General features: G+C 58.6%; 1 protein-coding gene across 1 annotated transcript; it reads right to left on the bottom strand.

The window, feature by feature from the left end:
* Positions 1–284: 284 nt before the first annotated feature.
* On the bottom strand, positions 285–9213 carry SHISA8 (shisa family member 8). Its single transcript, XM_054387035.1, has 4 exons — positions 8666–9213; positions 1299–1423; positions 1053–1193; positions 285–595 (listed from the first exon to the last, which is right to left on the bottom strand). Exons 1-4 carry the CDS (start codon positions 9211–9213, stop codon positions 285–287), a joined length of 1125 nt encoding a protein of 374 aa, XP_054243010.1.
* Between the last annotated feature and the right edge of the window lie 3016 nt (positions 9214–12229).

Raw genomic sequence — 12229 nt, 5'->3', positions numbered from 1 at the left:
TCCCCTAAGCAGCCTGCTCCACCAACGTGTCCCTGGCTCAGCCTCTTCATGGGGTGGGCTGCGAGCAGCTGAAACTTGTCCCAATGAGAGAAACAGCCTGGCCCATGGCGCCTCCTGGACGGTGAAGCAGAGCCAGCAGCACCCATCCCAGGAGAGGAAGGCTGGCTCCATGGCCAGCCGTCGTGGCTTCCGTCAGACCTCTGCTGCTTCGCTCCGGTGGGAGGCCGTCGGCGACACTCAGGTGAGGGGACAGCCCCGGCCCTGGTCTCCGGTGGTGCCGGCTGTCAGACGGTGACCTCGGTCTTGCTGTTGGTGGCGAGGTGCCGGGGGGGCTGGCCGTACAGCGGCGTGGCAGGCAGGAAGGCGTCGGGCGGCCCCTCGCCGCGCAGGGCTGCCGGGCCAGGCCGGCGGGGGCCGCGGGGCAGGGCCCCCTCCCAGCCCCCCAGGAAGGCTGGGCCCCCCGGCAGCTTGGGACCCTTGACCTTGGGGCAGCCCTCGGGCAGCACCGGGCTCTCCGCAGGAGGGAAGGACAAGGTGCTGGCAGGGGGTACTTCTGACCCCCCGAACCGCCTGTAGAAGTCCTCAGGAGCAGTTTCTGTGGGGACAGGGGCGCAGTGTCACCCCCACAGGGACACCCTCCGTCTGCCAGCATGGGAACCCGAGCGGGGCAGCGGCTGCGGAGGCTGGGGGAGAGATCCTGGGTGCTGACTGGCTGAGGAGAGGTGGGATCTTGACCACGAGGTTGGCTGGGGGTGACCCTAAGCACTGACTGGCTGGGCAGTGCAGTGGGTGTGTGAGGGATCCTGAATTCCACGGCTGAGCAGCGCAGTGGGTCCCTGTAGGATCCTGTGTGCTGATTAGCTGGGCAGTGCAGCAGGTCACCGGCGCTATGGGGGAGCTGCAGGTCCTCTACCTCCGCCCGGGAGCCCTGGGGCACTGGGCTGCTTGTCCTGGCTGCACTGTTTCCCCCTACCCCTCCTCACCTGCCTTTGAGGTCCACAGGGCACACAACCCCCAGCTGCCCTCCCATCCCATGTGATAGTGGCACTCACCTCCAGCCTTGAGGGTGGCGTAGGCAGCATAGGTGGGGGCTGGCACGGCCAGGCTGCTGCTCAGTGGCAAACGCTTGTTGTGGCTGTGGGGCCGCCCCAGGGAGGGGGCTATGACCACTGCATTGTTCAGGGGTGGTTTGTCTGAGGGGACAGAGGCAAGCAGGGGACTTAACTGTGGGCAGTGTCCTCTCACTGTCTTCATTCACCCAAGGGAGCTTATTTTTCCCCACTGTGCTGATGCCTTACCTGTGCTGTTCCTGGGGGGCCCCTGGGGCAGCCCCTCACCCAGTGGGACCTGCACACCTCCCATGAGGCCGTCCATGTGCTCGGAGGGGCCATGGCCTGGCTGCTTCAGGAGATCCGTCAGCGTCCTGGGGAGAGGGTGAAGGGCCATTAGAGCAATAGCCCACTCCAATGGACTGACCAATGTATCTCAGCCCTGAACCCTGCTCTTTGGGGGCAGAGGTGAGCAAGCTGGGACTAGGAAATGGCTGCTGGAAGCAAGGAGTGCACCCTGGCTTCCAACTCAGCTCTTGGACAGAGGTTGGAGAGGCCCTGCCAAAAAAACCCATCAGGGTCTGGGTGGAGCTGAGCCCTCCAGTGGCTGGGAGTCTAAGCAGGCGAGGGGGACAAAGGAGATGCATGGCTTGGAGCCTGCTGCAAGGGTGTGATGAACTGAGCCAGAGGAACCCAAACCTATGGCTGAAGTGAGAGCCGGATGAAGGAGGGAGAGGAGGCCACACCTCCACTCAAGACCCTTCAAAGCAGAGAAGACCCCGAGGAAGGGATTAGAGAGGCCACTTGAGCCTCTTTGGGGATGAGGATGAGCGAGTGGCAGCCCTCCGGTGCATGCGCTGTGCCTGCCTAATGCCCTCCTTGTAAGTAGCAGCATTAAACATTAAAGACTATTACGTAAGATAAAGCTCTATTTTGTTTAACATTCATGGACAGAGATGCTGCAGTCCCACCGCGACGCGCTGGCACTGACTGTGTCGCGGTGGGACTGCAGTGCTGGAGAGGGGCACACTGGTGGTGCTGGAGCAGGACACTCTGGCCATACTGGACAGGGCACACCAGCAATGCCAGGGGGAAGCACACCTCTGGTGCTGGAGCAGGACACTCTGGCCATACTGGACAGGGCACACCAGCAATGCCAGGGGGAAGCACACCTCTGGTGCAAGCGCAGGGGCATTCCAGCCTTCTGCTGCAAGTCTTGGGACAGAATGGCCTGCTCTTGTGAACACAGGGCTATGTGATGAGGGGAGCTGCCATTCTCCCTGCAGAGACCATCCCTGTGTGACAATAACCCCTTGCACCAGTACATGCTGGGGGCTGACCAGCTGCTTGGTGGAAAAGGGCCTGAAGACCCTGGTGGAAAGTAAGTTGCCCATGAACCAGCAATGTGCCCTTGGGGCAGAGGCATCGAATGGGTCTCCCAGGCTACATTAGGCAAACCATTGCCGAGAGCTCTGTCCAAGGAAAGTGATCCTTCTCCTCTGCTCAGTACTGGTGAAGCCACATCTAGAGTCCTGACTCTCATTCTGGTCTCCCCCAGTACAGGACAGACACGAACGTACTGGAGAAGGGGCCACAAAGACAATGAAGGGACCAGAGCATTTCTCATGAAGAAAGGTTGTGAGAGCTTGGACTGTTCAGCCTGGAGAAGAGAAAGCTCAGAGGGATCTTATCAATGCAGGTGAATACCCAAAGGGAGGGTGCCACAAGGACAGTGCCATATTGACAAGAGGTGACAGATGCAAGCTGAAACACAGGAATTCTGTTTAAACAGAAGAAACTACCTTTTTTTTCCCTGCAAGTGTGGTTAAACTCTGCCTGGAGAGGCTGTGGCACCTCCACCCTGCAGCTGTTCAAACCCTGCACCTCCACAGGAGCCCTCCTGCAGCTGACTGACCCCAACTCTGAGCCCAGACAGGCTCCTTTGGCACCTGCACCCAGAGAAGCTCTAGGCACAAGCGTGGGTGGGTGGTGGGCTGTAGCCAGGCGGGGCTGGGGGGAAGGCATGTCCCCTGAAGCTGTGGACTCAGGCTGTCAACCCAAGGAGCTGCTGCCCTGTCAGCTGCCACCTTCCCCAGGGTGCACTGCTTGCTGTCCCCCTCCCCACTGGCTGCTGCTTGTCCCTGGGGCCCAGCACTCAAACAGGCTTGTTTCACTGGGAAGTTCAATGTGATTTGACCTAATTTTTTTTTTCTCCTTGGGTCTATTTATGAAGCCTGAGCAATCCTTGCTTTGTGACTTCCTCTCCAGATAAATCCACCTCTCTCTCCGTGCCAGCCTCCCAGGGTTGTGTGGACGATAGCAATAGGGCATGAGCAGCTCTTAATGAATTGTTTTGCTAAGGTGAGAAGCATACATGAGCCTTCAGTGCTGGCAACACCTGGACTCAGACCCTCCACCTTGTACCACAAGCTGTGCCACCAGCCAAGGCTGCCAGCAGGGCCCCTGGGGGCTGCACCACCCTCCTTGTCTCCAAGTGGTACAGTGGGGAGGAGGTGGACCTGAAGTGTGACGCTATGGTGAGGAGCTGCTCTCTCACTGTATGTTGCTTTGAGGGGGGCTTATGAGCCCCAGCCTGCTCCCATGCCTGGGGGACTTGGATAAGGTCAGGCTGCATCTTCTTAAGTCATCCTGGTCCTGCTCTGGCAGGGGTGTTGGACCTGATGATCTCTTTGGGTCCTTCCAACCCCTGACATCCTGTGATCCTGTGACCCAGCAGTTTGTGGAACCAAAATGGCTCTGGGGTTCAGGTGGAGAACACAGGGCAGATGCAGTTTTAAACCTTCACTGCTTGTCTGCAACAAAACACTAACGAGCAGCACCACTGAGGTCTCTATCCTCCACCGTGGCTACTACTGCTGAGTGCATCAGGCTGTTTGTGAAGGCTGTTTGCCACTCAGCTTGACTGAGCACAGCCTCATCCATGCAGCTGTGCAGCCACCTCTGTGGCCAGCCTAGTTCTGCCGGCAGATGCAACCAAGGTTCCCCAAACCAGTTTGGTGTAAGCCTTGAGATCAAGTGAAGAGGCAGATCTAGGAGCAGTGACAATGGATGCTAAGAAAGCTCCACAGCAGGAGCTGGTACCCAGTGCTCAGTGCTCCTGAGCTATCCCTGAGGGGAGCTGCTGGTGCAGGGAATGGATGTCCCCAGGCCCACTTTTGGGACACACAAGCCCAACAGGAAAAAGTCTGCAAATCCTGGGCAAGGGAACAGAGAGCAATGGCAGGAGACATGAGTGGAGCCTCCAGAGGAGAGCAGAGATGATGGAACGATGGCTGAAGTGACACTGGCCTGAGATGGAGTGAACCCTTGGAGGAACACAGAAGGTGACAGCCACCAGCTGAGTGGGGTGGTGAGGTTTGAAGCAGAGGCATGGTGGAGGAGGAGATGTGTGGCATGCTGTGGGTGGACTGGCATCCTGGCGGGCCACTCTGCCTTCACACCCAGTATCAGCATCGCCTTCACCTCCTGGCAGGGGGGACATTTCCCATGGCATACAGCACATCTGCTTGGGGCACACCTGCCTAGCGGGGCTAGGACGCTCAGGGGTACTCAGGAAGGTTTGGGAGTAGCAAGGTGCCTTTGCACAACTGGAGTTGCAGCAGCAGGTAACAGAGCTTAGGCAAAGCAGTGGGCAATGGGAGCGAGCCCAGCTGCCTGCACACTGTGTCCAGTCCAGGAACAGGGTTTCCCTGCCTGATGGATCCGTGTCCCCTCTCTTGTTCACACCACAACTTGCTGCTTGCTAACACCTCCTCACTGCCACCTGCTACTGTGGACAACAACCACAGGCAGGGCTATGGATGGGAACATGACCAGAGAAGCACTTGGTGCAGTCAAACACACAGGGAGGCTGGGTTTTGGTACCTCCAAATAGTACAGGGGGACCCAGAGAGTAAAAATCCAATACTGGGGGCTTGGCTACTGCAGCTGCCAGGGCACCTGCTCCCATCATCTGTTTTGCCCCTCTCCAGCATTCCCACTGCCGGTGAGAGGCTGCTCCTCATCCAGCTCTTCCCCTAGGGATGTTCACCCCAGCTGTAAACTGCAGTGCCCCACCAGGAGGTGTCAGAGGGAGGTGCAGGGGGTGTGCTTGCTCTCATGCAATGGGCACAGCCAGATCCCAGCGGCCCCCAAAGATCTGATGTCCTTGGGGATCCAAGGCCTGAAGAAAAACATGGGCAGGTGTTCCTGACTCAATGCAGGGTTTGGCCAGGCTGAGCGAGTGCCGGGAACGGGTGCCAAGCATGAGCTGAGCAGGAAGGAGAGGGGTTTGCAGGAGCTGCCATAAGGCCCTGCAGGAGGAAGGCGAGTGAGGAGGGGAGGAGGCACCAGGTAGTGGCAACTGCTTGGCTGCCTGCTTCTCTAGGTGGACCGGTAGCCAAAGCTGAAGGGAGAAGCTCTGTTGGAGGCTGCTGAGGCATGAGGGTCTCAGGACACACTGAATAAGGGCTCAGGTGTCTCCATCTGGGGGAAGCTAGTAGGGTTTCTGGTCCTAGTCACTCTTCCTGGGCTCAGATCAAGACTGTGATGAACATCTGGAGGTCCAGAAGTGGTTGACTTTCCCCCTTCATTTGGGAAGCCTGCAAGCAGCGGTGGGGGGAGCTGTCCAGGGCAGCAGGCAGCACTCCCCAGAAATGGAAAAAACCCAGCAGGAAGGAGGGATGGGAATGGTTACCAAGACGGCCGTGCAACATGGAGCTGGCCCAAGGCCACAATGCGGTGCCTGAGGAGCAAATGAGAAGCTCCTACCTGAGATGCCGTAAGGGAGGTGAGATGGCACTGCCCATGCTTTGGGCCATGCATGGGTACTGGAGTGAGGCAGGTAGAAATAATCCCTCTCTCTCAGAGGTGCCAAGATGAAATGGATTGCCTGGGATGACCAGGCACACCATGGGGTGGAGGTGACAGCATCCCTTTTCAGATGCCCATGCCATGTACCCAGCCACTGACACTGTCTCCTTAAGCTCAGCACCTGGGAGGCCACTCTGGCCTGGTGCTTTGCCTCTACCCATACCCAATGCACCACTCCTGCCCTGCTCTGGCTTGCCAGTCACTGTCCCCACAGAACCAGAGCTGCTTGCGGCTTATGCAGGACACAGGAGATGCCAAGAGCTCTCTTGACTTCTGTACTGATCGAGGTACCCTTCTGATTTTGTTCCACAACGGCAGGCGAGGAAAACTCACCTTTCCCTAGCCTGTATGCCAGTGCCTGAAAGATATGTGGCTTTACAGAGAAAAAGCATCAGCCTCCCCAAAGTCACTGGGAAAGTTTGAGCTTGCACAAAAGGGAGTGGGACATGGGGAAACACATGGCTCTGGTGGCACAGAATTGAGGCTACCAGCAGCAAACAGCCCCACAGTGAGTAGCAGCAGCCTGGCTGTCAGCTCATCATGGCAGAAGGGCTCAGGACCTGGGTCTAGGTGTCCCAGGGACTGGTCCCTCTCCAAGTGCAGTATCTCCTTCCGAGGAGGTGGAGGGGGAGGCCAAAAAAAGACTTGGTGGCAGGCGAGTGGAAGAGGAGTCGGGAGGCTGGCAGGGGCAGTATTGATCCTGTCAAGGTGCCAGCACTTTCTCAGGTGACATGGTGGGGGAGGCACAGGCACTAGCAGCACAGAGCCGAGCTCCTCACCAAAGCATCAATCCCCCCCAGACTGCCTCGTGGGGCTCAGGAGGGCCATGCAACCCCCATCCAGACCTGGATACAGCCCTCCTCCAAGCTTGGGGCTCAGCCTCTGCTGCCCTAGGTGGGTGCAAGGAGTAAGGCAAATCTAGGGATGGGGTGCAGTGGGTCCAGATTTAGGATGCAGCACCCAGTGGCTGCCCAAGCCCCAGTTGGGCAGGGGGAAACAGGACCCCCTGAAGAAGCAGTGAGGGTCCCTGTGCAGGGGGCGTGCAAGCAGGGCAGCTCCCACCATGTCCCAGTGAAATCATTGCCTCCAGCCCTGCTTTGGGGTTATTTTAAAGCTAAAATCCCTAACCAAAATGGCATAAAAATGGAGTTATCACCAGGCTTGATGTCCTCACTGGGAAGATGCAAAGTAGAATCTGCATCCCTCTGCTCAGCAAGGTGCTGGATTCGGCTCAGCCCTTGGCTTCTCTCTTTGCTCCTGCAGCCCTTGCCAGGTGTCCTCTCCATCGCTGCCCCTTTGATTCGGGGCACCCATGGCACAAGCACGGCACAGCCACCTTGGTGAACCTGCTTTAGCTCTGCCCCTGGGCACACATGTGCACACATGTGCGTTGTGTGTGAACCAGGGAGAGGCTGAGGGGGGCCAGCTCTGAGCCAGAGCCACAGCCACAGGGTCAGAGCTGCACCGGGGATGCTGAAGCTGCTGGCAGCTGCTCCCAAGTGTTAAATTCATTGTATGTGATGGTTAGGGATTAAAAAAAAAGAAATTTAAAAAAAATGAGGGAGAGGAAAAACCTACCTAAGCAGAGGAGCTGTACAACACAACACCAGGGGAAAAGCGAGGCTCTGTAGTTGAGGCCACCAGCCGTGCCCTCCCCTGCCTGCATGTCCTGCCTTGCCCTGCCACACCCTGCCTGACTCTGCCTGGCCCTGCCCCTCTCCATCCCAGGCCAGGGGGTCACATACCCCTCCTGCCTATTCCTGTGTGTTCCAATGTCTGACATACAACTCTGCGGCCCCAGGGAAGCTCTCAGTGCACCCTGTGTGGCTGAGGCCTGGCCACTCATGACAACTAAGTGCCAGAAGCCAGGGAAGGGGGAGGCTGAAATGGGGTGAGAAGCATCTGTCTGGAGCCAGGAACAGTGTGGGAGGGAGAAGGGAAAAAGCACCAACAACTGCAGGAGCCAGGAGGGGTCTGGGGGCAGCGCAGGGGGTCTGCAGTGCCAAAGTGTGCCTGGTGTGCCAGCCTCCCTCTGTGAGCCTTGCACTCAGCCCCAGCAGAGGGATAATAAGACAGCAGCTGGAGCCACAGGGTGTGAGGGCCAGGAGTGGAGGCTGCCCAACTTTCCACTGGAGGTTGAGCCCCAGGGGCTGTGCAACCTGGTCCCACTCTGGAAGGGCTATGTCCCACCCTGCTGTACAGAGGCAGGCAGCCATGCACGCCCCTGCACACACACACGCCCCTGCACACACACACGGCAGAGCTCTCTTTCCTGTCTCCTCTCCCACTGCCCTGCCAGTGAAGCTGAGCCCAAGGGGACTGCAGTCCTGAGTCACCTCACTCACAGTTGGACTGAATCTCGCCTTCCCCACACAGTGGAAACCACATCTTTGACTTTAAGGGGGGGAGCCACATCCTGTAGCTTGCTTTTCATCCACCCTACTGGGTGGCTTTCCTGAGCCAGGGCAAGCCTCCTCAAGGGATGGAGCAGGTCATTTTGAGAGGGGATGGGTGTATGAGGACCCCTTGTGTGGAGGCTGTCCTGGCTGGCAGCCCTCCCTGCTAGGACAGGTTGAGGGGCTACAGCCATCCACCCTCTTGGTGTCTCAGCATGCTGGGTTGGGGGTTCCAGGGACCTCACACTCTTGGCATCCTCAGCGTGAAGCCAGGGCTCACCCTATGCAGGGGGCTGCCACCCATGGGAGGATCAAGCAGGGCAGGTGGGGGAAACCGGAGCCCTTTACCTGGAGACGTTCATCTCTGTCTGCGGACCCTGTGCCTTCTCCAGGCCCAGCTTGGTGAAGATGCCCACCAGCACCATGATGGCCACCACACCACAGATGATGTAGACGATCATGTTGGTCTTGTCTCGAGCGGGGTCCTCGGGGGTCTCATCCACCCGGGCAGGTGGCTGGCCCGTGTTGACCCAATTGGGGGTGTCATAGTTGGAGCAGCCGCTCTGGTCCAGCCGTCTGGGCTTGACCTGGCAGCAGAAGCGGTACCCACAGGTCCCGCAGCAGTACTGGTAGATGCCGGCGTTGCAGTTGAACGGCGGGTCCCACTGCCCCATCACGTCGTAGTAACCGCGGCAGCGATCTCCCCCAGCTGGTGCCTCGCCGGTAGGCGCGGGGGCCGTGGACTCCACCGCCGGTGCCTGGCTGCTGTTCCCGTTCTCACCGGGCCCCCCGGTGCTGGGCTCGCCACTCCACACCCGGCCCGGCTCCAGCAGCACCAAGCAGCAGATACCCACGACGTAGCTCGGCTCCATCCGCCCGCGGCTCCGGGGGGCCATTCGGGCGAGGGGGCGAGTTAGAGCCTCTCGCCCGGGACCGGACGCATGGCCGCCGAAGAGATCCCGTGGAGAAGAAACGGGCTGAGAAGCGGCGGTTGGGGGGGAGAGGGTTGGGGGGGAGAGGGAAGGTGATAGGGAGGAAGGTAAAAGAGAGGGTAGGAAAAAAAAAGAATTATGGGGTGGGAAAAGTGCGAGGGGACGAGCCCTCTCCCCGCCTCTCCCCAGATCGGCGGACGGGCAGAAATTCAGAGCGGGAGGCGAGGCGGGCGGCGGGAGAGAGCCGTCCCCTCCCGCCGGCCGGGGAGGGGACGCGGCGGCAGGCAACGGGAGCGGGCAGGCTGGCGGGGGACAGGCGGCCGCCCCATCCCCGCGCCTCTGCCCGCGCCTCCCGGCACCGCGCTCCGCGGAGGAGAGACGACAGGAAAAAAAAGGGGAAAGCAGCGAAAGCCTTCGCACCAGGCGAGAGGAGCGGGAGGAGCAGGAGGAGGAGGAGGAGAAGGAGGAGGAGGAAGGATGGGGGAGGGATCCGGCGCGGCCAGCGAGGAGCGGGGGGCTCGGCTCCCCCGCCGCCTGGCAGCCTCCCGAGGAAACCGGAGAAGGTCCTTCACCAAGTCCTCTGCCAGGCTTCAAGCCGCCACCGGGAGGCAGGACGCCCGCCCTCCCCGTCGGACTGCCGAGGCAGGCAGCCGGGCACGCGTGGCACCCGCCCCACGCTGTCCACCTAAGCAATCCCCCCCATCCTCCTGTTGGCAGACACCCCCCGCCTGGTGGGGGCTGCGGGGCGGCAGCCTGGCACGTTGCAGTGTGAGACCGGTGTGTGCTGGGCAGTGGGGTACCGTGCCTGGCACGGTGGGATGCCCTCCCGCAGCCCCACAGCTGGGGACCATGCAGGGAAGAGGAGAGAGCAGCAGCCCCAGACCTCTGGGAGTGTCAGAGGGGAACTGCGCAGGGGGGATGTGCAGGATGGGCCAAACTGAGGGCTACTGGGGCATCCCCAGAGCTATGATATTTAGCAAGTCACTGAACAACCCTTGTTTGAGCTTCAAAGGCTGGGCCTCTCTGGGTGACATGGACTCACTGCTCTGCTCTCTGGTTGGTGCCATCCATAAAGATGACATTAATTCACACTGCCATGTTCCTTCCTCAGAAGGGTGGAATTTGCTTTCCCTGCTCTGAAGACTTTGCAGCAAGAGTAGGGTAGAGAAACAGGCATCATCAAGCCCCTCTCCCAGCACTGGCACGTTGTGCAGTCCAGGACAAGGGTGTCCAAGGCCAGGGATGGCAACACGTGGGAGCTCATCCTCATCCTCTCTGGACAGTCCTACAACATGCACCAGGGAAGGGCAGCAGATCCAGCATCACCCACTTTCCACTTGTGGAAATCATTTCCTCCATGCTCTGGGAGAAAGATGCTGGATACTGCCTCATTCTGCCTTGCCCTGTTGGTGTCTCAGTCTAGGGGATGGGGCTGCCTCTGGGCTGCACAGTGCTGACACAGGATCTCAGGCCTCTAAGCAAGAGATACAAAAGGACATTGGAAGCAGTGATACAAAAGGACATTGTAGTGAGGGAGGTGGCATTAAATGGGTCATGGAAGTGCAGCTCCCTCGAAATGCCTCCTTTGGACCAATGCTGAATCCCTCCCAGGTGGACCAGCCTGTCCTTGGGACACATCTCTTACCTGTCCACTTGTAAGCTGAGGGTCTCACATTGATGTGGAGCTCCTGCAGAGGCACCTGCCTTGGCTGAGAGCTTGAACAGCCTCCCACAGGCTCACGAAGCCAGAGCTGGTCATCATGAGCTGCTCAGGTGAGAAAGTGTTGTTCCATGTGCCACAACAGGGAATGAAACGCACCATCATCATCCTCTCTGTGCATTGCATTGCCTCGATGCTTCAGGTCAGAGCTTTGCACAAACAGCTTCCCCCCTCGTGAAGGTGAAACGCTGCTGTGTTTTGCTGCAGGAGGGATTTAGGGGATAAAATATCCCCTTCTCAGTCACCAAGCCTGGGGCCTGCAGGCCCCCAGCCGCTTCCCATCTGGAAGCTGGCAAAAGCCAAAATCATTGAAAACATGGATAAGGAGAGCAGCTGGAGCCTGGGATGTGTCCGATAGGCCCCCAGTGCTGCAGCCTAATAGAAATCCATTAGGTAAGGTAGCTTGCAGCCTCCAGAGCTTCCCAAAAGAGATAAAAAGCCAGTGAGGTGGAAGAAAAGACACATCTCCAAAAGCCACACTTTCCCTGACTCTCGGAGGGGCTCTCTGATTAAAAGCCCCATCAGCTGGAAGTGGCAGACCTGGGGGTCGTTAGCACTAATAGCCAACAGCAGTGCAGGCCTTGAGAGAAGCTGTGCAAGCAAAGTTTGCTCTCTGCCCAGGTAATGCCAGCAATCATTTCCCAGGAACCAGGCGATTGCTCCCGACATGCGTGTGAGCAGAACCTCCCTGGGAGCCTGGAGGCTTTAGCAGGCTGTTAGCAGGCTGAGTGAAAAACTAGCCAAAAATTGAGGAGTTTGCTGGAAAATGGTTGTTTGGTGTGACCTGGGAGAAAGGGAATGGTTTTAAGGGAGAGAGGATGTTTACTGAGTGTGAAGCAGCTGATTCAAAGGGTCTCTGGGAGTGAGAGGGAGGGAGAAAGCACCACTTGCAGGCATTATCTGCCTGCATCTACCCAGAAGGAAACCAGATCCAAGGACATGGTGTGGAGGACCACCCCCTTGGCACATCCCTGGTGCACAGGGCAAGACCCAGCAGGGGCTGGCTCTGTGCAGCACTGGCATCTGCGGGCTGGAGCCTGCAGCCCCGCTGAGCCATCAGCTCCTCTTCATCAAATCAATGACAGGGCCACTAACTACATCCCAAAAGAGAGGGGGCTGAGGGAAGGAAATCCTCTAGCCTGGAACTGACACCTCTCACCTACTGAGAATCAGCAGCAAGAATATGCAGGAAAATCCACATCAACAGAGACCTCCTGAGAAAAAAAAATGAAGGATGTGCTTGCAACATTTGCTAGCACT

Source organism: Indicator indicator, chromosome 14 (assembly GCF_027791375.1).
Source record: "Indicator indicator isolate 239-I01 chromosome 14, UM_Iind_1.1, whole genome shotgun sequence".
Classification (NCBI taxonomy): domain Eukaryota; kingdom Metazoa; phylum Chordata; class Aves; order Piciformes; family Indicatoridae; genus Indicator; species Indicator indicator.
The sequence above is the reverse complement of the archived record's forward strand: the minus strand, read 5'-3'. Positions and strand labels throughout refer to the sequence as shown.